This window comes from Mobula birostris, chromosome 8 (genome assembly GCF_030028105.1).
Source record: "Mobula birostris isolate sMobBir1 chromosome 8, sMobBir1.hap1, whole genome shotgun sequence".
NCBI classification, from domain to species: Eukaryota; Metazoa; Chordata; class Chondrichthyes; order Myliobatiformes; family Myliobatidae; genus Mobula; species Mobula birostris.
This window is the reverse complement of record NC_092377.1, coordinates 14,614,023-14,639,030: the sequence shown is the minus strand read 5'-3', so window position 1 is coordinate 14,639,030 and position 25,008 is coordinate 14,614,023. Positions and strand designations below refer to the sequence as shown.

Genomic DNA, 25,008 nt, shown 5'->3' with positions numbered 1-25,008 from the left:
TCTCAGGGACTGTACAAGGGCAGATTGCCATAATCTGAAAACTCATGTCTTGGCATATCCCTCACCAATCTGCAGTCAACAACAAAAATCTAGCAAAAGAGCATAAGAATCATAAAGTCATAAAACTTAGAAACAGGCAACGTTCTCATAAATCTTCCTTGCACTTGTTTGAGCTTCAGAATCAGGTCTATTATCACCGGCGTGTGACGTGAAATTTGTTAACTTAGCAGCAGAAGTTCAATGCAATACATAATCTAGCAGAGAGAAAAAAAAATAAAATAAAAATATTAGTAATAATAAATAAACAAGTAAAGCAATTATGTATATTGAATAGATTTTAAAAAACATACAAAAACAGAAATACTGCATATTAAAAAAAAAGTGAGGTAGTGTCAAAGATTCAATGTCCGCTTAGGAATCGGATGGCAGAGAGGAAGAAGCTGTTCCTGAATCGCTGAGTGTGTGCCTTCAGGCTTCTGTACCTCCTATCTGATGGTAACAGTGAGAAAAGGACATGCCCTGCATGCTGGAGGTCCTTAATAATGGATGCTGCCTTTCTGAGACAGCGCTCCCTAAAAATTTCCTAGGTGCTTTGTAGGCTAATACCCAAGGTGGAGCTGACTAGATTTACAACCTTCTGCAGCTTCTTTCAGTCCTGTGCAGTAGCCCCTCCATACCAGATAGTGATGCAGCCTGTCAGAATGCTCTCCACGGTACATCTATAGAAATTTTTGAGTGTATTTGTTGACATGCCAAATCTCTTCAAACTCCTAATGAAGTACAGCTGCTGTCTTGCCTTCTTTGTAACTACATCGATATATTGGGACCAGGTTAGATCCTCAGAGATCTTGACACCTAGGAACTTGAAGCTGCTCACTCTCTCTGCTTCTGATCCCTCTATATGGATTGGTATGTGTTCCTTCGTCTTACCCTTCTTGAAGTCCACAATCATCTCTTTCGTCTTACTGACGTTGAGTGCCAGGTTGTTGCTGCGGCACCATTCCACTAGTTGGCATATCTCACTCCTGTATGCCCTCTTGTCACCGCTGAGATTCTACCAACAATGGTGTATCATCAGCAAATTTATTGATGGTATTTGACATATGCCTAGCCACACAGTCATGTGTATTCTTGAGAGTAGAGCAGTGGGCTAAGCACACACCCCTGAGGTGCACCAGTGTTGATCGTCAGCGAGGAGCATATTTTATCACCAATCTGCACAGGTTGTGGTCTTCCAGTTAGGAAGTCAAGGATCCAATTGCAGAGGGAGGTGCAGAGGCCCAGGTTCTGCAACTTCTCAATCAGGATTGTAGGAATGATGGTATTAAATGCTGAGCTATAGTCGATGAACAGCATCCTGACGTAGGTGTTTGTGTTGTCCAGGTGCTTAATTATGTCTTTCCTGTCAGGTCCCAACCACAAATATATAAGAAATAACAGGTGCCTCCTTTTGGGCCCATTATCTACAAAAGTCAGTTCTGGGATTGGAGAGAGTTTAGAGGAGGTTCACAAGAAAGATCCAGGGAATGAAAGGGTTAACATATGAGGAGCGTTTGATGGCTCTGGGCCTTTCTTCACTGGAGTTTAGAAAAATGATGAGGTGGATCTCATTGTAACCTATTGAATATTGAAAGACTTAGACAGAGTGGATGTGGAGAAGATGTTTCCTATAGCGAGGTATTCTAGGACCAGAGGGCACAGCCTCAGAATAGTTGGACATTCCTTTGGGACAGAGATGATGAGGAATTTATTTAGCTAGAGGGTGGTGAATCTGTGGAATTCATTACCACAAGTGATTATGGAGGCCAAGTTATATTTAGAGTGGAGGTTTTGATTAGTCAGGGCATCAAAGGTTACAGGGACAAGGCAATGGACAATAGACAAATAGATGCAGGAGTAGGCTATTCTGCCCTTTGAGCCAGCACCGCCATTCACTGTGATCATGGCTGATCATCCACAATCAGTACCCTGTTCCTGCCTTCTCCCCATATCCCTTGACTCCGTTATCATTAAAAGCTCTATCTAACTCTTTCTTGAAAGCATCCAGAGAATTGGCCTCCACTGCCTTCTGAGGCAGAGCATTCCACAGATCCACAACTCTCTGGGTGAAAAATTTTTTCCTCAACTCCGTTCTAAATGGCCTACCCCTTATTCTGAAATTGTGGCCTCTGGTTCTGGACTCCCCCAACATCGGGAACATGTTTCCTGCCTCTAGCGTGTCCAATCCCTTAATAATCTTATATGTTTCAATCAGATCCCCTCTCATCATTCTAAATTCCAGTGTATACAAGCCCAGTCACTCCAATCTTTCAACATATGACAGTCCCACCAGGGGAATGAGGTTGAAAGGGAAAGTAAATCAGCCATGATTAGATGCCGCAGCAAACTCAATGTGCCGATTGGTCTAATTCTGCTCTGATGTCTTCAGTTCTTATGGTCTAATGTCTTATATAAACTGTAACATAGCATCCCAGATCCAATAGTCAGTACCCTGATTGAGGAAGAGTAGCATGCCGAATGCCTTCTTCACCAACTGGTCAAGCTGTGATGCCACTTCCAAGGAATTGCACACTTGTGCTCCAAGGTTCCAGTTCTACAGGAGCCTCGAGGGTCACACTGTCCTCAGGGGCCATTTTGTTAGGTGCACCTGCACGCCCACTCGTTAATGCAGTTGACTAACCAGCTAACCATTTGACAGCAACTCAGTGTATTAAAGCATGTAGATGTGGTCAAGAGGTTCAGTTCAGAGTCAGATTTAATATTACTGGCATATTGTCATGAAATATGTTGTTTTGTGGCAACATGTTAAATTAATTAAGTCGTACAAAAAGAGAGCAAAGAGGAAAAAGATAGTGAGGTAGTATACGTGGGTTCATTGTCCAATCAGAAATCTGATGCGGTGGGGAAGAAACTGTCCCTAAAACATTGAGTGTGTGGCTTTTGGACCTCCTCCTTGATGGTAGGAATGAGAAGAGGGCATGTTCTGAGTGATGGGGGTCCTTAATGATGGATGCCACCTTCTTAAGGCAGAGGCTAGTGCCCATGATGGAGCTGGTTGGGTCTGCAATTTTCTGCAGATATTTCCAATGCTGTGCAGTGGCCCCTCCATATCAGATGCTGTTGTAGCCAGTTAGAATGCTCTCCATGGTACAGCTGTAGAAATTTGTGAGTCCAAACATCAGAATGGGGAAGAAATTTCATCCAAGTGACCTTGACAGAGGAATGATTGTCAGTGCCAGACAGGATGGTTTGAGTATCTCAGAAACTGATGGTTTCCTGGGATTTTCATGTCTCTAGAGGTTACAGAGAAAGGTGCGATAAACAAAAAACATCTAGTGAGTGCTGATTCTGTGGGAGAAAATGGCTTTTTAATGAGAGAGGTCAGGGGAGAATGGCCAGACTGGTTCAAGCTGGAAGGAAGGCAACAGTAACTCAAATTCTTGAGGAGAAGGCAGGAGAATAGGGTTGAGAGGGATGATGGATCAGCCATGAAGGAATAGCAGAGCAGACTTGATGGGCCGAATGACCTAATTCTGCTCCTATGTCTTAAGTGTAAAACACACATTACAACAGTGGTGTGCAGAAGAGCATCCCTGAAGCACAACACTTCAAACCTTGAAGTGGTTGGACAACAGCAGAAGACCAGAACGTGCACTCAGTGGCCATTTTATTAAGTACAGGAGGTATCTAGTAAAGTGACCACTAAGTGTATTCATTACAAAAGTCCTGCTTTCCAAAACACAACGCCTTTCACTTCTCTGAACTTAATTACTTAAACTCATCCCCCCTACTGGAACATAGCAGGCCATCGACAGCAGCTTGCTCTATCCCAGGCCAGTCTTTCACGTTGTCCCCAGGTGTAGCCGATCTTTGAAGATCTTTCCTCTCCCAGGGATGAAGACTTTAGAGATTGTGTTGGTATTTCTGTAGCTCTGGGTTTTTATGGGATGGGGTTGTTGGCCCCTCATTCAACTTTCTACCTTTCTCAGCTAGGCTTGTGATGGTCCACACTGATGTGGATTGAACTCGATTTTCCACTCCTCTGCCCACTTACCCAGCTGTTCCAGATTCTCCTTGTAATTTTTGATTGCCATCTTCACTGTCTACAATGCCATCTAGTCATAGTCATAGTCATACTTTATTGATCCCCGGGGAAACTGATTTTCGTTACAGTTGCACCATAAATAATAAGTAGTAATAAAACCATAAATAGTTAAATAGTAATATGTAAATTATGCCAGTAAATTATGAAATAAGTCCAGGACCAGCCTATTGGCTCAGGGTGTCTGACCCTCCAAGGGAGGAGTTGTAAAGTTTGATGGCCACAAGCAGGAATGACTTCCTATGACACTCTGTGTTGCATCTCGGTGGAATGAGTCTCTGACTGAATGTACTCCTGTGCCCACCCAGTACATTATGTAGTGGATGGGAGACATTGACCAAGATGGCATGCAACTTGGACAGCATCCTCTTTTCAGACACCACCGTCAGAGAGTCCAGTTCCATCCCCACAACATCACTGGCCTTACGAATGAGTTTGTTGATCCTGTTGGTGTCTGCTATCCTCAGCCTGCTGCCCCAGCACACAATAGCAAACATGTTTGCACTGGCCACCACAGACTCTTCATGCCCTCTCCAGCCCTACTAACCATATCTTGTACATTCTCATCCAAATTGTTTATGTAAATGACAAGCAACAGGCACAGTACCTATCCCTGTTTTAAAAAAAATCATGAGATTTCTGAAGACTTTAAATTCTGAAGGCTAACAAATTGAATTGAACATGTTATTGCCTCTCTACAGCATGTCTCTGCTGAACCACAGCTGTGACCCAAACTGCGTGATGGTCTTCGAAGGGAAACTGCTCCGTCTTCGTGCCATTCAAGATATTCGTCAGGATGAAGAGGTGATTTTTTTTTAATATGATGATGTCTACATGTGAATGTGTTGAAGGATCTCTGCTGTTTATGGATTATGCCTTATCAGACCCTATTCATTACCTCTGTGTTTAGTGACACCTCTGTGTTGGCGGGTGGCCAAGTGGTTAAGGTGTCGGTCTAGTGATCTGAAGGTCGCTAGTTTGAGTCTCAGCTGAGGCAGTGGGTTGTGTCCTTGAGCAAGGCGCTTAACCACACATTGCTCTGCGACGACACTGGTGCCAAGCTGTATGGGTGCTAATGCCCTTCCCTTGGACAACATCGGTGCCGTGGAGAGGGGAGACTTGCAGCATGGGCAACTGCTGGTCTTCCATACAACCTTGCCCAGGCCTGCATCCTGGAATCTTCCAAGGCGCAAACACATGGTCTCACGAGACTAACGGATGCCTATAAAGTGACCCTTATAGATCTGGAAATCAATGATCAACTTTATTCATCAATGACATATTATTGACATATGGAGGGAATTTGCTATGGTGGTGTTGGTCAGGGTGTGACTTACAGCAAAGAACAATATTCAAAAATTATAAAGAACTTCTTTAGCCCGAGGGTGGTGAAACTGTGGAATTCGCTGCCATAGACAGCTCTGGAGGCCAAGTCATTAAGTATATTTAAAATGGAGGTTGATAGGTTCTTGTAAGGTTATGGGAAGAAAGCAGGGGTATGGGGTTGAGAAGGATAATAAATCAGCCATCGTTGAATGGCAGGGCAATTTCAAAGGGTCAAATGGCCTAATTCTGTTCCTATGTCAAATAATCTTATTTTCTTATAAATAATTATATAGTTAGAGGTTAAAGTACATTTATGAATAAAATGTGTATAAATATATAAATACCTGCATATATTTACAATGTAAACAGCATTATAAAAATGGTTTAAAGTGTTGACAGTGCAGTGCAGTGACAGGGGTATAGACAGAGAGGGGCGTCGGGGTCCGAATGAGAATAGTTGATCAGATTAACTGCCTGGGGGAAGGAGCTTTTAACATGGCGATAATACTTTTGTTTCTCATAGTCTGTTAGCGCTTTTTGGAAGGGAACTTTTGGAAAAGGTAGTTTACACTGTGGGTAGTGTCCGGAATGATTTTTCCAGCCCTCTTCTTTGTCCTGGACACATACAAGTCCTGCCATGATGGTAGACTGCAGCCAATGGACTTTCTTGCTGATATGATTGGGGGTGTCGTGGACAGCAAGGAAAGCTATAGCGGCTTGCAGAGGGATCTCTCACTGTAGAGTCACACAGTGCAGAAATAGGCCCTTTAGCCTATCTAGTCCCAGCTGAAACCATTGAAACTGCCTACTCCTAACAACCTGCTCCAGGACAATAGCCCTCCATATCCCTAGCATACATGTACGTATCCGAGCTTCTCTGAAACATTAAAATTGAGCTTGCATGGGCCACTTGTACAGGCAGCTCATTCCACACTCTCAAGACCCACTGAGTCAATCTTTCCCCTCATGTTCCCCCTTAACTTCTCACCTTTCACTCTTAACCCATGACCTCTGGTTGTAGTCCCACCCAAACTCAGTGGAAAAACCTTGCCTACATTTACCCTATCTATTCCCCCCATAATTTTGTCTAACTCTAGCAAATCTCCTTTCAGTCTTCAACATTCTAAGGAATACAGTCCTAACCTATTTAATCTTTCCTTATAACTCAGGTCCTCCAGACCCAGCGACATCCTTGTAAATTTTCTTTGCACTCTTTCAACCTTGTTTACATCCTTCCTGTAGGTAGGTGACCAAAACTGCATGCAATACTCCAAATTAGGCCTTACCAACGTCTTATACAACTTCAACATAACATCCCATCTTCTGTACTCAATACGTTGATTGATGAAGGCCAAAGTGCCAAAAGCTTTCTTTACAACCCTATCTACCTATAAGCCACTTTCAATGAATTACTGACCGTATTCCTAGATCCCTTTGTTCTTCCACACTCCTCAGTGCCCTACCATTCACTGTGAAAGACCTACCCTGGTTGATCCTACCAAAGTGCAAAACCTCGCACTTGTCTGCATTAAATTCCATCTGCTATTTGTCAGCCCATTTTCCAGCTGATGCAGATCCACCTGCAAGTCATGATACCCTTCCTCACTGTCCACTACACGCCCAATCTCGGTGTCATTCACAAATTTGTTGATCCAGTTAATCATATTATCATCCAGATCATTGACAGAGATGACAAACAGCAAAGGACCAACACCAAACCCTGCCCACTAGTCACAGGCCTCCAGTCAGAGTGGCAACCCTCTACTGCCACTGTCTGGCTTCTCCCACAAAGCCAATATCTAATCCAATTTACTCCCTCATCCTGAATGCCGAGCAACTGAACCTTCTTGACTCTGTCAAGTGCCTTACTAAATCCATGTCAATTTCTGCACTTGCCTCCGGTAGGGTCCAAAGGAACACCTTCTCAGGCCCTAGGGATTTAACCACCCTAATTTGCCCCAGGGAAGCAAACACTTCCTCCTCTGTAATCTGTACCAGGTCCACGAAGTTGATACCGCTTTGTCTCACTTCTATAGACTCTGTATCTGTCTCCCGAGTAACTACAGATGCAAAGAATTCATTCAAGATCTTCCCCATCTTTTGGCTCCACACATGGAATACTATTCTGGTGATCCAGCGGACTGATTTTGTCCCTTGCAATCCTTTTGCTCTTAACATATCGTAGAACCCCTTAGGATTCTCCTTCACCTTGTCTGCTAGAGCAACTTCATGCCTTCTTTTAGCCTTCCTGATTTCTTTCATAAGTGTTCTCTTGCACATCTTGTGCTCTATAAGCACCTCATTTGTTCCTACCTACCTATGCCTGTTATACACCTTTGTTTCTCTAAACCAGGACCTCAATGCCTCTTGAAAACCAAGGTGTCCTACACCTGTTAGCTTTACCTTTTATTCAGATGGGCATATGCAAGCTTTGTACTCTCAAATTTTCATCTTTAAACGCTTCCTACTTTCCAAGTACAACTTTGCCAGAAAACAACCTGTTCCAGTCCGGGCTTGCCAGATCATTTCTGATACCATCAAAATTGGCCTTCGTCCAATTCAGAATCTTAACCCGCAAACCAGACATATCTTCTTGCATATTTACTTGAAACTTAATGATATTTTTGTCACTGGGTGCAAAGCGTTCCCCCACACAAATTCCTGTCACCTGCCCTGTCTCATTCCCCAATAGCAGGTCCAGTATCGCTCTCTTGTTGGGACTTCCACATATCAATAAGGAAACTTTCCTGAACACATTTGACAAACTCTATCCCATCTAGTTCTTTTACAGTATGGGATACCCAGTCAATATGTAAGTGTGGGTGATCTCTTTACAAATTAGTTCCTCTAAATCCCTAGGGCTGCTGGCTGCTCTGCAATATAGCCCCATTAATGTGTTCATACCTTTCTCAGTTCCACCCCCCACTAGTTGAGTTCTGCAGTCTGTCCTGCCATGATATTTCCCCTAACTAGTAGTGCCACCCCTCCTCCTTTAATCCCTCCTGCTCTGCCACATCTCAAACAACGGATCCCTGGAATATTGAGCTGCCAGTCTTGCCCCTCCTGCATCCAAGTCTCACTAATGGCTACAATATCATAATTCCAGGTGTTGATCCATGCCCTGAGCTCATCCGCCTTTTCTATGATACTTCTTGCATTGAAATATACACAGCTCAGGACACATCGCACCATGATCAACCTTTTGACTCCTGACTTTTTCTGAGGTCTTACCAACATCTCCACTATCTGTTCTGGCACTCTGGTTCCCATGCCCCTGCAATTCCAGTTTAAACCCCACCATGCAGCATTAACAAACCTTCCCGCTAGATTATTAGTCCCCTTGCAGTTCAGGTGGAAACTGTATCTTCTGTACAGTTCCCACCTTCGCTGGAAGAGAGCCCAATTATCCAAAAATCTTACGCTCTTCCTCCTACACCAACTCCTTAGCCATGTATTAAACTGTATAATCTTCCTAGTTCTCCCCTCACTAGCACATGGCATGGCTAGCAATCCTGAGATCACAACCCTGCAGGTCCTGCCCTGTAACTTAGCACCTAACTCCCTGAACTCCCCGTATGTATAACCTTGTCACCCCTTCCTACCCACGTCATTGGTACCTACATGGAGCACAACATCTGTCTGTTCACCCTGCCACTTAAGAATGCCGGGGACTTGATTCCTGGCACCCGGGCAGCAACATACCTTCTGGGAATCTCGTTCTCACCCACAGAACCTCCTGTCTGTTCCCCTAACTAACAAATCCCCTATCACCACAGTGTGCTTCTTCTCCCCACCTTTCCGTCTGAGTCACAGAGCTAGACTCAGTGCCAGAGACCCGAGCACTGTGACTTTCCTCTGTTAGATCAATCCCCTCCTCCCCAACGTTATCCAAAGTGATATACCTGTTGTTGAGGGGGATGGCCACAGGGGTACTCTGCACTGGCTCCTCACCCCCTTCCCCTTCCCCAGTTCCCTGTGTCTTGCACATTGGGTGTAACCGTCTCTCTATATATCCTATCCATCACCCTCTCAGCCTCCCGACTGATCTGGAATTCATCCAGTTCCAGCTCCAACTCCTTAATGCGGCTTGTTAGAAGGGGCAGCGGGATGCCCTTCTTGTGGCTGCTGTGGTTAGGGATACTGGAGGTCTCCCTGCCTTCCCACATCCCGCCGGAGGAGCATTCTGCTATCCTGTCTGGCATCTCTCCTCTCCAAGCTGAGCAGGTATAAAGAAGGGAAAGAATAAGGAATGAAAAACTCAACCTGGAGCTTTTCTTTTCTTTGCCGTCTCTGACTGAAGCCTCTCTCCACTGAAGCCTCAAAGAGCTAAAGCCTCGAGATCACCATTCTGATCCTGTCCGCTCAGACTATGGCTGCTGCGCTTGCTTCTGCCTTCCTTTAATTTGCTCTTGTTAATCAATCTCAAATGTGGATCGATCACCGGTCAAAGCTCTGTTATACTGCAGCGACCCACTGCTGCCTTTTTCTACTCAGGCCATGGACATGAGTGAAATAATTTCCTCTCAAACTTTTGATGCCTGGATTGGTCTCTGCTAAAGGCTCTTTTACCCTGAATATAGAACATAGAATAGTACAGCACGTTACAAGCCCTTCAGCCCACAATGTTGTGCCGACCCTCAAACCCTGCCTCCCATATAACCCCCCACCTTAAATCCCTCCATATACCGCGACCCACTGCTCCCTTCTTTTGTTCAGGCCATGAACCTGAGTGAAATCCCCTTCTCTGTAGTTCTTGTGTATTGTGAGAGGATGCTGCACCAAACCAGACAATAATAAGCCTGTTCATATGTTCACATTTATTATTTGTGCATGTGACCATTCTGCTAATTGTTGATTGCTCATGACTGCACTATTGTCTTGTAATTGTTGGTTGCTACTGTGTTGTCTGTTATGATATTGTCCTGTGTCTTTAAGCTTGGCACCAAGCCACAATCAATTCTGATTCTGAGGGTGGCTGATAGAGGATGGCGATTTCTCTGTCACAGTTGCTCAGTTTACTTTAGAGAAATAAGTTTCTCATTGCCTCTATGTTCAGTGACCCGCTTTGATTTGGAAATGCCTCAGTGTTAATATTCCTGTCCTACAGAATCGTAAGATCAAAGTCACACATCATGGCATCTCTGCTGACCATCAAACACCAGCTTTGACGAATCTCACAAACACAACACCTTATATTCCGTCTGGGTAGCCTCCAACCTGATGGCATGAACATTGACTTCTCTAACTTCCGCTAATGCCCCACCTCCCCCTCGTACCCCATCCGTTATTTATTTATATACACACATTCTTTCTCTCTCTCTCCTTTTTCTCCCTCTGTCCCTCTGACTATACCCCTTGCCCATCCTCTGGTTTCTCCCCCCCCCCTTTTCCTTCTCCCTGGGCCTCCTGTCCCACGATCCTCTCATATCCCCTTTGCCAATCACCTGAACAGCTCTTGGCTCCATCCCTCCCCCTCCTGTCTTCTCCTATCATTTTGGATCTCCCCCTCCCCCTCCAACTTTCAAATCTCTTACTAGCTCTTCCTTCAGTTAGTCCTGACGAAGGGTCTCGGCCTGAAACGTTGACTGTACCTCTTCCTAGAGATGCTGCTTGGCCTGCTGCATTCACCAGCAACTTTGATGTGTGTTGTTTGACGAATCTCACTTTGGTCTCCATTTTACGGAACTGCCTCGGGGTCGACCACTCACCTATTCAGGGCAATTTACAGTGGAGAAGTAACCTACCCGGGTGGCGGGGTGGAGGTACCTCTCTACTAAAGGAAGGGTCCTGGTGAAGGGTCTCGGCTCAAAATGTTGACTGTTTATTCCCGTTCATAGATGCTGCCCGACCTGCTGAGCTCCTCCAGCACATTGTGTGTATTGCTCTGGATTGCCAGAATCTGCACTACCTCTTGTGTTTGGAAGGTTCAAAAATCTGACGTGCAAAGGGATCTGAAAGTCCTTGCGCAGGATTCCCTAAAGGTTAACTTGCAGGTTGAGTCGGTGGTGAGGAAGGTAAATGTGATGTCAGCATTCACTTTGAGAGGATTAAAATATAAAAGCAAGGATGTAATGTTGAAGTTTTATAAGGGCACTGGCGAGGCGACACTTGGAGCTTTGTGATCAATTTTAGTTCCCTTATCTGAGAAAGGACATGCTGACATTGGAGAGAATTGAAAAGAAGTTTATAAAAGTGATTCCGGGAAGGAAAGACTCATCATATGAGAAGCATTTGATGGCTCCGGACATGTACTCGCTGGAGATTAGGAGAATGAAAGATGATCTTATTGAAACCTATCGAATATTGAAAGGAATATAGAGGAAATAGATGTATAGTGGAGGAGTCTAACCCCAGAGGACACACATCAGAATAGATGGATATCCGTTCAGAATAGAAAAAAAGAGGAATTATTTTAGCCAGGGGGTGGTGAATCTGTGAAATTTATTGCTACAAATGGCTGTGGAGGCCAAGTCATTGAGTATATTTAAAGCAGAGGTTGAAAGGTTCTTGGTTGGCAAGGGAATCAAAGGTTAAAGGGAGTTTAGATTCATTTACTTAACGCATGTACATTGAAATATATGGTGAAATGCATCATTTGCGTTAACAACCAACAGATTCTGGAAAGGAGTACTAATAACAGGGTTGTTGTGGTGGGAGATTTTAATTTCCCAAATATTGATTGGCATCTCCCTGGTTTAGATGGGGTGGTGGAGTTTGTTAGGTGTGTTCAGGAAGGTTTCCTGACACAGTATGTAGATAAGCCTACAAAAGGAGAGGCTGTACTTGATCTGGTATTGGGAAATGAACCTGATCAGGTGTCAGATCTCTCAGTAGGAGAGCATTCTGGAGACAATGATCACAATTCTATCTCCTTTACCATAACATTGGAGAGAGATAGGAACAGACAAGTTAGGGAAATGTTTAATTGGAGTAAGGGGAAATATGAGGCTATCAGGCAGGAGCTTGGAAGCATAAATTGGAAACAGGTGTTCTCAGGGAAACATACGGAAGAAATGTGGCAAATGTCAGGGGATATTTGCGTGGGGTTCTGAGTAGGTATGTTGTCCAATGAGACGTGGAAAGGATGGTAGGGTACAAGATCCGTGGTGCACAAAGGCTGTTGTAAATCTAGTCAAGAAGAAAAGAAGAGCTTACAAAAGGTTCAAAAAATGAGGTAATGATATGAATCTAGAAGAGTATAAGGCTATCAGGAAGGAGCTTAAAAATGAAATTAGGAGAGCCAGAAGAGGCCATGAGAAGGCCTTGTCGGACAGGATTAAGGAAAACCCCAAGGCATTCTACAAGTATGTGAAGAGCAAGAGGATAAGATGTGAGAGAATAGGACCAATCAAGTGTGACAATGGAAAAGTGTGTATGGAACTGGAGGAAATAACGGAGGTACGTAATGAATACTTTGCTTTAGTAATCACTACGGAAAAGGATCTTGGCGATTGTAGGGATGACTTCCAGTGGACTGAAAAGCTTGAGGATGTAGATATTAAGAAAGAGGATGTGCTGGAGCTTTTGGACAGCATCAAGTTGGATAAGTCATCGGGACCGGACGGGATGTACCCCAGGCTACTGTGGGAAGTGAGGAAGGAGATTGCTGAGCCTCTGTCAATGATCTTTGCATCATCAATGAGGATGGCAGAGGTTCCGGAGGATTTGAGGGTTGTGGATGTTGTTCCCTTATTCAAGAAAGAGAGTAGAGATAGCCCAGGAAATTATAGGCCAGTGAGTCTTACTTCAGTGGTTGGTAAGTTGATGGAGAAGATCCTGAGAGGCAGGATTTATGAACATTTGGAGAGGCATAATATGATTAGGAATAGTCAGCGTAGCTTTGTCAAAAGCAGGTCGTGCCTTACGAGCCTGATTGAATTTTTAGAGAATGTGACTGAACACACTGATGAAGGTAGAGCCATAGATGTCATGTATATGGATTTTAGCAAGGCATTTGATAAGGTACCCCATGCAAGGCTTATTGAGAAAGTAAGGAGGCATGGGATTCAAGGGGACATTGCTTTGTGGATCCAGAACTGGCTTGCCCACAGAAGGCAAAGAGTGGTTGTAAATGGGTCATATTCTGCACTGAGGCCGGTGACAATGGTGTGCCTCAGGGATCTCTTCTGGGACCCCTACTCTTTGTGATTTTTATAAATGACCTGGATGAGGAAGTGGAAGGATGGGTTAGTAAATTTGCTGATGACACAAAGGTTGGGGGTGTTGTGGATAGTGTGGAGGGCTGTCAGAGGTTACAACGGAACATTGATAGGATGCAAAACTGGGCTGAGAAGTGGCAGATGGAGTTCAACCCACATAAGTGTGAGGTAGTTCATTTTGGTAAGTCAAATATGATGGCAGAATATGGCAGAAATGGTAAGACTCTTGGCAGTGTGGAGGATCAGATGGATCTTGAGGTCCGAGTCCATAGGACACTCAGAGCTGCTAAGCAGGTTGACTCTGTGGTTAAGAAGGCATACGGTGTATTAGCCTTCATCAATCATGGGATTGAGTTTAAGAGCCGAGAGGTAATGTTGCTGCTATATAGGACCATGGTCAGACCCCACTTGGAGTACTGTGCTCAACTCTGGTCGCCTCACTACAGGAAGGACGTGGAAACCATAGGAAGGGTGCAGAGGAGATTTACAAGGATGTTGCCTGGATTGGGGAGCATGCCTTATGAGAATAGGTTGAGTGAACTCAGCCTTTTCTCCTTGGAGCGACAGAGGATGAGAGGTGACTTGATAGAGGTGTACAAGACAATGAAAGGCATTGATTGTGTGGATAGTCAGAGGCTTTTCCCCAGGGCTGAAATGACTAGCACAAGAGGGCATAGTTTTAAAGTACTTGGAAGTAGGTACAGAGGAGATGTCAGGGGTAATTTTTTACGCTGAGAGTGGTGAGAGCATGGAATGGGCTGCCAGTGGTGGTGGTGGAGGCGGATACGATAGGGTCTTTTAAGAGACTATTGGATAGGTACATGGAGCTTAGAAAAATAGAGGGCTATGGGTAAAGCCTAGGCAGTTCTAAGGTAGGGACATGTTCGGCACAGCTTTGTGGGCCAAAGGGCCTGTATTGTGCTGTATGTTTTCTATGTTTCTATGTTTCTAACCTAAGAATGTGCTGGGTCAACTGCAAGGGTTGCTACACATTCTGGCACAAACACCATCTGCCTGTAGTGCTTGGCAGAACAAATCAAGCACCGAAACAACAATAGCCAAACAAGCCCCCTTCCTGCTTCCCAGCCACCCACCAACCACCCACACAAACAGGCCTCCAATCCTGTGACAGGCCTCCAGGCCTCCTGCAGACTCACAGGCAACAGGGTTCCGACGAATCTACTGCCCTTACCCAGTGATTCCCAACCAGCTAAAGTTGTTGACTCCTAATTTCTCAGTAAATGTTACAATGTTATACAGCATGCAAACAGTACCTTCAAGCTAACTCCTCCAGGTTGACCAAGACATCTATCTGAGCTTCTCCCTTTTGCCTTCTTGTGACCTATACCCTTCTAGGGCCTAGAGCAGGAGTTCCCAACATGGAGTCCATGGACCCTATGGTTAATGGTAGAGGTCCATAGTATAAAAAGTTGGGTACCCTTGGCCTAGAGAAAGAAAGGCCAAAAGCAGCGGTTCTCAAAGTGGGCAATATTTCCCCCTGGGGTCAGTAGGAGTTTCTAAGGGAGCAATAAAGATAAAGGGAGTGGGGGAGGAGCTCTCACTAGCAAGGAGCTGCTTGGGGTTAAAGGCTTAATTTAAGAAATGAATTATTTATTATAAGCTTTTGATTCTCTGTGCCCCATAATTGAGCTATGATGATGTCATAAGTGTAGACAGTATAGTGTGGAATATCAAAAATACGGATTTGTGCCAACAGCAAGCAACCAACAGCAGCCAATGTGTCTGATGGGTTAAAGAAGAATTTTTTTTCAAATGAAGCAATGAAACCACCTAGGCTGCTTCAACATTTGAAACAAATCCACTCTGATAAAGCAAACTAGGCTTATTTTCAGTCACTTTGTGAAAACTTCAGAAACAGAAAGCACTTCAAAACATGTTTGCCTGTACTTCACAACTAAACAGCGATGGTTTGTGTGCTTCGCATGACATTTCATTGCTTATTGCTAAATCTGGAAAGTTCCATACAGTTAGTTAAGAACTGATTCCTGCAGCAGTAAGTGAGGTTCTGAGTACAGTTTTGCATAAGTCACCAAACCAAATAATTAATGCAATTCCACTCTGCGACAGCCCTGTTCAAAGACAAATAGATGACATGTCTGGGAATGTGGAAGACACATTGTGCAACATACTTAGGACAAATGAATCTGCCCTGTAGTTCGATTTTGTCAGGCAACAAATCTTTGCTTCTTGGTAACGTTGGCTGCGTAAAAGCAAGGTTCAACAGTTGTTATTTGCAAGGGGACTAGAAACAGGTATAAAAGGTGAATCAATGTTTTGGGATGTTGAGCAATTTTTCAAAGAGAAGGACATTCCACTCATCAACATTCTTAATTATGCAACAGACGGGGCACTGCCAATGACAGGACACCACTGTGGAGTTATCACTTTCTTGAAAAAAGCTGTATCTAACATATTTACTGTGTAATTCACAAACAACACCTGTTACAAAAAAAAACCCCAAGTGGTCCGCTCTACAAATAATTAAATACTGTTATCACAGCTGTAAATAAAATCAATGTCCCATGCTCTCAATTCCTGACTATTTAGTGAGCTTTGAATTGAGAATGATAAACAGCTTGGACACTTGCTGTTGCACACAGGAGTCAAATGGCTCTCAGAAGGAAACTGCCTGAGACGTTTTTATGCGCTTTTTGAAGCTGTGATAAACTTCTTTAAAGACTCGAGTGCTTCATTTAGTAATCAACTCAAAATATTAGAGACAGCATTGCTTATTTGTCAGAATTATTAGTGGTTTAATTAGTCTTCAATTGCAAGGAAATGATGTGAATCTTGTCAAAGTCAAATCAGTCATCTCTCACATTTCTGTACAAGTTAACCTTATTTAAGTGCTGTATTGGCTGGTGCCAGCTTATCCAATTTACAGGCCTCTCTGAGTTGGAAGAGAAAGAAAGAATACCAGATGACGATCTTCAAATACACTGTGCCCTCCTGGGTGAACGGCCCCAAGATGCAGAAGGTCAAAGTTTCCGGATCTTCTCTCGATCCAAATTCTAGATTGGTTAATAAATCCATTCCTGAAGATTTGTAATGAGGAAAACAGGAAGGATAGACGAGGAACTGATCTTGCTACAAAATGACTTCAGGCTGAAGCCGAGGTTCAAAAAAATCATATTAGGACTTTAGATTGCAGAAAGAAATCTCTGAACGCTATCCAGCACTGTAGAAAAAGGTCAAGATGCTCTTTATTGCTTTTCCAACATCTTATTTTGGCCTGGCACCCAACTTCTTTCAAAGCAGCAAAACAGACTGCAAATTACTGAACATGGGGATCTGAGATTCCTTCTGAGTGACACTCAGCCTGATGTTGAGAAGCTGATATCACTGCGGCGAACCCATCCGTCTCACTGAAAGCTGAAAAAGCAATGAAGCAGTGAATAGTTGGACTTCTAAAGCTCTAAAATTGTTGGTGGAAATAATTTTTACGTAATTAAATAAATAATTTTATTCGTAGCTTTAAGTAGATTCTTTGTCACTGCTTTGGATTTGCAGTTCCTATTTTCTTTCACTGTGCATTGTAAATCAAAATTCTGTATAGTTTTTATGTAATGGTCCAAAAGGATGAGAGATGTCATCTGGGAACCAAGGGGGTGTTACTGCAAAAAGAAGTTTGGCAACCGCTGCTCTAGGCATTTTCTATCATGGACCCATCCAAATGTCTTTTAAATGTAATAACTGCATTCATGTTTACAGCTTACTTTGGCAGCTCATTTCATATTCTCAGCACCGTCTGAACTGCAGGTCCTCCCGAAATCTTTCACCTCTCATCTTGAACCTCTGCCTCCTCGATTTAGACTCCTCTATCCCGGAGAAAAAGGCTGATGCCATCCACTTTATTATATCCCTAGTGATTTCATATGCCTGCCCTATGTAGGTTCACCCCTCAGCCTCCCACAGTCCAGGGAAGAAAGTCCGAGCATATCCATTTTTTTTCTTACAACGGAAGCTCTCCGGTATTGGTAATATCCTTGTGAATTCTTTCTGCACCTGTTTCCTCATCCAATCTCCTCATGAACAATGCTCCCTCTAACTTGTAATGACCAGTGTGCGCAAAAATCATGTGCTGTCCAATTTGTTCCAGTAACAACAACATGTGTGCACTGAATTCTTAAGTGGAAGTAAACCTGTAGTTTTTCTAAGAATAATAAGCCATTCTACTTTAAGTGAACTAGCAGTTCTTTTGCGCTTCACACCCTCTGCTTCTTTGGAATTCGACATAGTGAATCAATAATTTCTTCAGTAAAAACAGCATAAATAACCCAGTTCTAAAATCTGTAGACAAATCATTGCAAATTCCACATTGTCAACACTGTCTGCATCACAAACTGTAAAGGTGTCATAGGGAGGTGGCTGGGAACGGACCCAAGTGCAAGACACAGACATTGAAGTACTAAGGACAGGACTAGGATACAGGGCGATGGCAAGGACATGGACACGAAAACCAGAAACCTGGAACAGGACTAGACAAAAGAGCTAGGAGCCCGGGCTTGGACTCTGAGCCAGAGACTGGACAAGGACCCAGTACCTGGGTCTTGCCTCTGGCTCGGGCCCCAGAACTAGGCAAGGACGAGGCTTGGCAGGCAGGCAGGACGAGGCAGAAATCTACAGGCTTGAAGCTTGAGGCTAGAGGCTAGAGACTTGGCTTGGCTTGGCAAGAGGCTGGAGACTTGAGGCGAGGCGAGGCTGGAGATGAGGTGAGGTGAGGCGAGGCTGAAGACTTGAGGCGAGGCGACGCTGGGGACGAGGCGATGCGAGGCGAGGCTGGAGACGAGGTGAGGCGAGGCGAGGCTGAAGAGTTGAGGCGAGGTGAGGCTGGAGGCTCCCACCCCGCCTTCTCCTGATTCTTCTACATTAATCTTCGCGGGTGGAGGATACCAAAGCCTGAAAGCACGTACCACCAGGCTCAAGGACAGCTTCTATCCCATTGTTGTCAGACTCTGGAAAGTCCCCTAGTAAGATACGATGGACTCCCGACCTCATAATCTACCTCATTATGACCTTTCACCTTATTGTCTGCCTGGTAGAGGCATTCAAGGGGCTCCTGGATAGGCACATGAATGAGTAGAAAATGGAAGGATATAGACCAGGTGCAGGCATATCGGAATTGGTTGTCATTAGCTTATTGAGTATGGCATAAGATCCTGGCCAAAGGGCCTGTTTGTGTGCTATATTGCTCTTTGTTCTTTGCTATTTAACCTCCCACTGTATTGGAAATAACATCCTTTGTCTTTGTAAACCTCTGCCGTAACAAGTGTACTTGGCCGTCGTTATTGAGATAAAGTGGCTATATTTCGTTAAGAGTTTCAGATGATTTAGTATGGCACCAAAGACACTTGCGAATTTCAACAGATGTGCCATGGAGAGCATTCTAACTGGCTGCATCACTGTCTGGTGGAGGGGTGGGGAAGGGGTTAATGCACGGGGTCGAAATAAGCTGCATGGAGTCGTAAACCTAGACAGCTTCATCATGGGCACTGGCCTCCCCAGCATCCGGGATGTCTTCAAGGAGTGATGCCGCAAAAAGGCACATCCATCGTGAAAGGCCCCCATCACCCAGGACAAGGCCTCTTCTCATTGCTACCATCGGGGAGGAGGTCCAGAAGCCTGAAGGCACACACTCAGTGATTCAGGAACGGCTTCTTCCCCTCTGCCGTCAGATTTCCGAATGAACATTGAACCCATGAATACCACCTCGGTACTTTTCTTCTGCGCTGCCCTTTTAATTTATCTTTTTAGTATACTGTATATACTTATTGTAATTCAGTTTTTTTATCATTATCTATTGCAATTCACTGCTGCCACATAAGAACACATTTCACAACATATGCTGGTGATTTTAAACATGATTCTACTTCTGATTCTGATATAGTAGCCAACCTGGACATTGCTTGCTGTAGTCAAGGCCATCCTATCCCACACTCCCAAGCTGGCTTCGGGGTGCAGCCAGAAGCAGCAATGCTGGGGGACGTGTTAACATGCAGGATAACCGTAGTGTCTCGGCGGCTGCTTTTGAACTTTTACAGCCTCAGTTATGATTGCAGCTGCTGCTGTTATTTCTTCAGTTAACATCTCAGGTCTTGGCTGACCTAGTGTTCACCTTCTGTCGTAACAGCAGCAAAGTGCGGAGCCTTCAGACATGGGCTAGGACTGATTGAACCTGAATCTGAAATGTGAAGGAATAATCCAGCACAAGGGGCAAGGACTGATAGCTAGCCTGCCTCTTCCATGTGGCACGCTGTATCAGCATCATTGACGTATGTCATGGAATGTGTTGTTGTTTTGAGACAACATGGCAATGCAAGATAGAAAGAATTACTATAAATTACAAAGAAAATAAATACAGTACTATGCAAAAGTCTCAGGCTATATATATATATATGAGCTAGGGTGCCTAAGATTTTTATACTTCATACTTTATTGTCACCAAACAATGGGTTCCGGCCCGAAACGTTGACCGATCTTTTCCACGGATGCTGCCCGACCTGCTGAGTTCCTCCAGCATGTTGTGAGTGTCGCTTTGACCCCAGCATCTGCAGATTATTTTGTGCAATTGATACTAGAGTGTACAATCATCACAGCGATATTTAATTCTGCTCTTCGTGCTCCCTGGAGTACAAATCGATAGTAAATATTAAAAATTTAAATTATAAATCATAAATAGAAAATAGAAAAGGGAAAGTAAGGTAGTGCAAAAAAACCGAGAGGCAGGTCCGGATATTTGGAGGGTACGGCCCAGATCTGGGTCAGGATCCGTTCAGCAGTCTTATCACAGTTGGAAAGAAGCTGTTTCCAAATCTGGCCGTACAAGTTTTCAAGCTCCTGAGCCTTCTCCCGGAGGGAAGAGGGACAAAAAGTGTGTTGGCTGGGTGGGTCGTGTCCTTGATTATCCTGGCAGCACTGCTCCGACAGCGTGCGGTGTAAAGTGAGTCCAAGGACGGAAAATTGGTTTGTGTGATGTGCATAATACTGTAGTAATTTTATGTATTGCACTGTACTGCTGCCGTGAAAAGAAACAAATTTCATGACATATGTGAGTGATGATAAACCTGATTCTGATATGAGTCTCTATTGTGGACTGAGAGTGGGAAGGGGGCAGGGAGAAGGGAATCATAGTTGGGAAAAGAGGAAGGGAAAGGGGAAGAGCGAGAGGAGGGAGCGGGAATCACCAGAGAGACATTCTGTAATGACCAATAAACCAATAGTTTGGAATCAAATGACCTTGCCTGGTGTCCCAGGGCTGGGTGTGTCTGCACTTGCGCTACCTTCTGCCACCTGTCCCACACCCCTCCCGCGGCACTCCACCCTTGCCATTCCCAACATCCTTTGCTTTCAGCAAACTTACAAACTCAATGTCCACTCCACGTTGATAAATACGCTCCACATTTCATATTCCTCTGTGCAAAAGAGGAATAGGAAAGAATGAACATCTGTACAACACCTTTCACAACTTTATGTGCTCTATAGTGATTTACCAGCAGCTAAATAGCTCAGAATTAGAATTGGTTTATTATCACTGAGAAATGTTGTGAAGTCTGTTATTGCAGCAGTATAATGCAAGACATAAAATATAATTACAATAAATTACAATATAAAAAGACTGCACCCAACTGGGTGTTCAACCAGCATGCGAAAGACAATAAATTGTACAGATACAAAAAGAATTAATAATAATAATAATTGTAGCATCGTATATCTCACAACTAAACAGCACTCACTTAGATAACCACTATATCCTTACAGAAGAGCAGAAAGGATGCCATAAAGGTACGAAAGGATATAAAGAACAACTGATAATAGATTCCATAATTCAAAATCAAACCTGATGGGAAAGCAGAAATCTTTCATGTTGCTACATTGACTACCAAAAGACATCTGATTCTCTCCCACACTCGTGGTTAATAGAAGCTCCTAATATATACAATCTACACTCAAGATTTGTAAAAATTCCTTCCATATCTAATGAAGCACTGGTATACTATAATTACCCTACTGATTAACAACCAAGAAAGAACAACCATCGTTATCAAACTAAACTGAGGCATTTTCCAAGACGACTCTCTAAGTCCACTATGGATTTGTCTAGCTTTTAACCTAATTTACTGAATCAAATAAAAATTGGGTATCAAATCAGAATCAATGAAATCACCCATTCTTTAACACCCTAATCTCAAACAATAACAAGGTGGTCTACAGGGAAGAAGTCGTCATCTCTCTGTCATAGTGGTGTCAAAAAAACAACCTCTCCCTCGGCATCCGTATCACCAAGGATCTCGCGTGGTCTGTACACACCGGCTGTGTGGTGAAAAAGGCACAACAGCGCCTCTTTCACCTCAGACGGTTGAGCAAGTTTGGTATGGGCCCCAAAATCCTAAGAACTTTCTACAGGGGCACAATTGAGAGCATCCTGACTGGCTGCATCACTGCCTGGTATGGGAACTATTCCTCCCTTAATCGCAGGACTCTGCAAAGAGTGGTGCGGACAGCTCAGCGCATCTGTAGTTGTGAACTTCCCATGATTCAGGAGATTTACAAAGGCAGGTGTGAGAAAAGGGCCCGAAGGATTGCTGGGGACCCAAGTCACGCTAACCACAATCTATTCCAGCTGCTACCATCCCCGAAACAGTACCGCAGCATAAAAGCCAGGACCAGTAGGCTCCGGGACAGCTTCTTCCATCAGGCCATCAGACTGATTAACTCACACTGATTTCAGTGTATTTCTATGTTACATTGACTGTTCTATTTGTTATAAATTACTATGATTGCACATTGCTCATTTAGATGGAGACATAACATAAAGATTTTTACTCCTCATGTATCTGAAGGATGCAATAACATCAATTCAATTCAATTCAATTCAGTTCAATTCGATTCAATTCAATTCAGCCCTTCTATACATGGATGATTTGAAATTATATGCTCCATCAGTGAAGCTAAAGCAATTAATTCACATTGTACAGCTATTTTTGAAAGAAATAAACATGAACTTTCGACTGGATAAATGCAGAACACTAAACATAAAGAAAGGTGCAATAGAGCTAGTAGAATCAAAACAGAGCAGCAGGATACAATACAACTGATGGATAAATATGACATGTATAACTATCTGGGATATCAACAAGCAAAGAAAATAGATCATAGTGCAATAAAGGGAAAACTTTTCACAGAATTTACTTCAAGGCTTAAGAAAATCTACCAAACAGAGATCAACAGTCAAAATTTAACAAAGGCAATAAGCACTTCCACGCTACTCATTTAAAATTATTCTTTTGGCATAATATCTTGGTCTGAAACTGATCTGGAAAATTTACAAAGAATGACACATTTCAGAAAGCATTATGTGCATTTGCATGCGCTTAGGTTACCACTACCTATCACAGAAGGGGGAAAAGGAGTAAAAGACATTAAAAATTTACACAACAGTCAGAAAAAACTTCTGAGGATCTACTTTCATCAGCAAAAACAGGATACGGCATTCCACATGAGCATATGCAATTTTGATAAGAAGCACACACTACTAAAGCTAAATGAGAGCACAACCCAGAAAAATGAAGACATCATCACTATTGAAGAAAAAGTTAACCAATGGAAGAACCTGACCCTCCATGGAAGGCATCCCCATGAGCTGAGCAGACTAGATGTCGACAAAGAAGCATCAAATGCCTGGCTCAGAGTTGACACCTCTTCCCAGAAATAGAAGGGTTCCTTGTGGCAATACAGGATCAGGTGGTTAGCTCAAAAAAAATCAAAAATACACAATAAAAAAACAACAAATTCAAGATGATAAATGTAGAAAATACCAAGGAAAACTAGAAACAATCCAACACACTACTGGATCCTGTAGCAGTTTAACTCAATCTGATTACTTACACAGGCACAATAAAGGGAAAAACATCATTCAGCAAAATCTTGCTTTAAAACACAAACATAAAGGAAATCATACTTTACTATAAATACAAGCCTGATCCAGTTTTAGTCAGAATACCACAAATTATATTATGAGCGATCCTTTATTACAGATAGGACAATCCATAATAATACAGGATAAACATGCAAGAGCAACTTACTTAATAGACATAGCTGTTCCAAACACACATAACTTATAGAAATCAATAAGTGAAGAACACCAGAAATTAAAAGAGGAAATTGAAAGACAATGGAGCATGAACAGGGTAGATATACATTGTCCTAATAGTAATATCTACTTCTGGTATCATCTCAAAGGCAGTACACAATAGTATTAAACAATTAAGGCTATGCAGCAATGTTTATGAAAGCCACAATACCAAACACCACTAGAATAGTCCGAAAGTTCCTAGCAATTGAGAAATGAGTGTGCATGTCGATGCCTGTACCTCAGATTTTACCAGCTTCAGCCGAGAAAGAAATAAGATTTTTTAAAATATAATAAATAAATAAATAAATAAATAAATAAATAAATAATATTGAGAACATAAGATGAAGAGTCCTTGAAAATGAGTCCATAGGTTGTGAGAACATTTCTGTGATGGAGCAAGTGAATTTGAGTGAAGTTACCTCCTTTGGCTGAAGGGTAATAACTGTTCCTGAACCTGGTGGTGTGAGTCCTGAGGCTCCTGTACCTTCTTCCTGATGGCAGCAATGAGAAGAGAGCATGACCTGGGTGGTAGGGGTCCCTGATGATGGCTGCTGCTTTCCTGCGACAATGGTCTCTATGTTAGAGAGGGCTTTATCTATAATGTAGGTAAAGGCTGAGGATGTTCTACGAGTCTGTGGTGGCCAGTGCTATCATGGTTGCTGTTGTGTGCTGGGGCAGCAGGCTGAGGGTAGCAGACACCAACAGAATCAACAAACTCATTCGTACGGCCGATGATGTTCTGGGGATGGAACTGGACTCTCTGACAGTGGTGTCTGAAAAGAGGATGCTGTCTAAGTTGCATGCCATCTTGGACAGTGTCTCCCATCCACCACATAATGTACTGGGTGGGCACAGGAGTACATTCAGTCAGAGACTCATTCCACCGAGATGCAGCACAGAGCGTCATAGGAAGTCATTCCTGCCTGTGGCCATCAAACTTTACAACTCCTCCCTTGGAGGGTCAGACACCCTGAGCCAATAGGCTGGTCCTGCACTTATTTCATAATTTACTGGCATAATTTACATATTACTATTTATCTATTTATGGTTCTATTACTATTTATTATTTATGGTGCAACTGTAACGAAAACCGATTTCCCCCGGGATCAATAAAGTATGACTTATGACTAAGACTATGTACTGGGCCGTATCTACCATTTTTTTAATATGGGATTTTCCGCTGAAGGGCATTGACGTTCCCATGCCAGGCTGTGACATTGTCTGTCACTATACTCGCCCTGGCTACGAGGGATGGGTCTGGCCCCACT

The 25,008-nt window shown here is 43.4% G+C and overlaps 1 protein-coding gene across 5 annotated transcripts in view; it reads left to right on the top strand.

The window, feature by feature from the left end:
• The window catches only part of smyd3 (SET and MYND domain containing 3), a 998,228-nt gene that overhangs the window by 813,615 nt on the left and 159,605 nt on the right, over positions 1-25,008 (top strand). For all 5 annotated transcript variants that reach the window (XM_072264810.1, XM_072264809.1, XM_072264811.1 and 2 more), the window contains one exon: positions 4,804-4,906. In XM_072264810.1, coding sequence (XP_072120911.1) covers positions 4,804-4,906 — 103 coding nt within the window. The remainder of the gene's footprint in view (positions 1-4,803; positions 4,907-25,008) is intronic.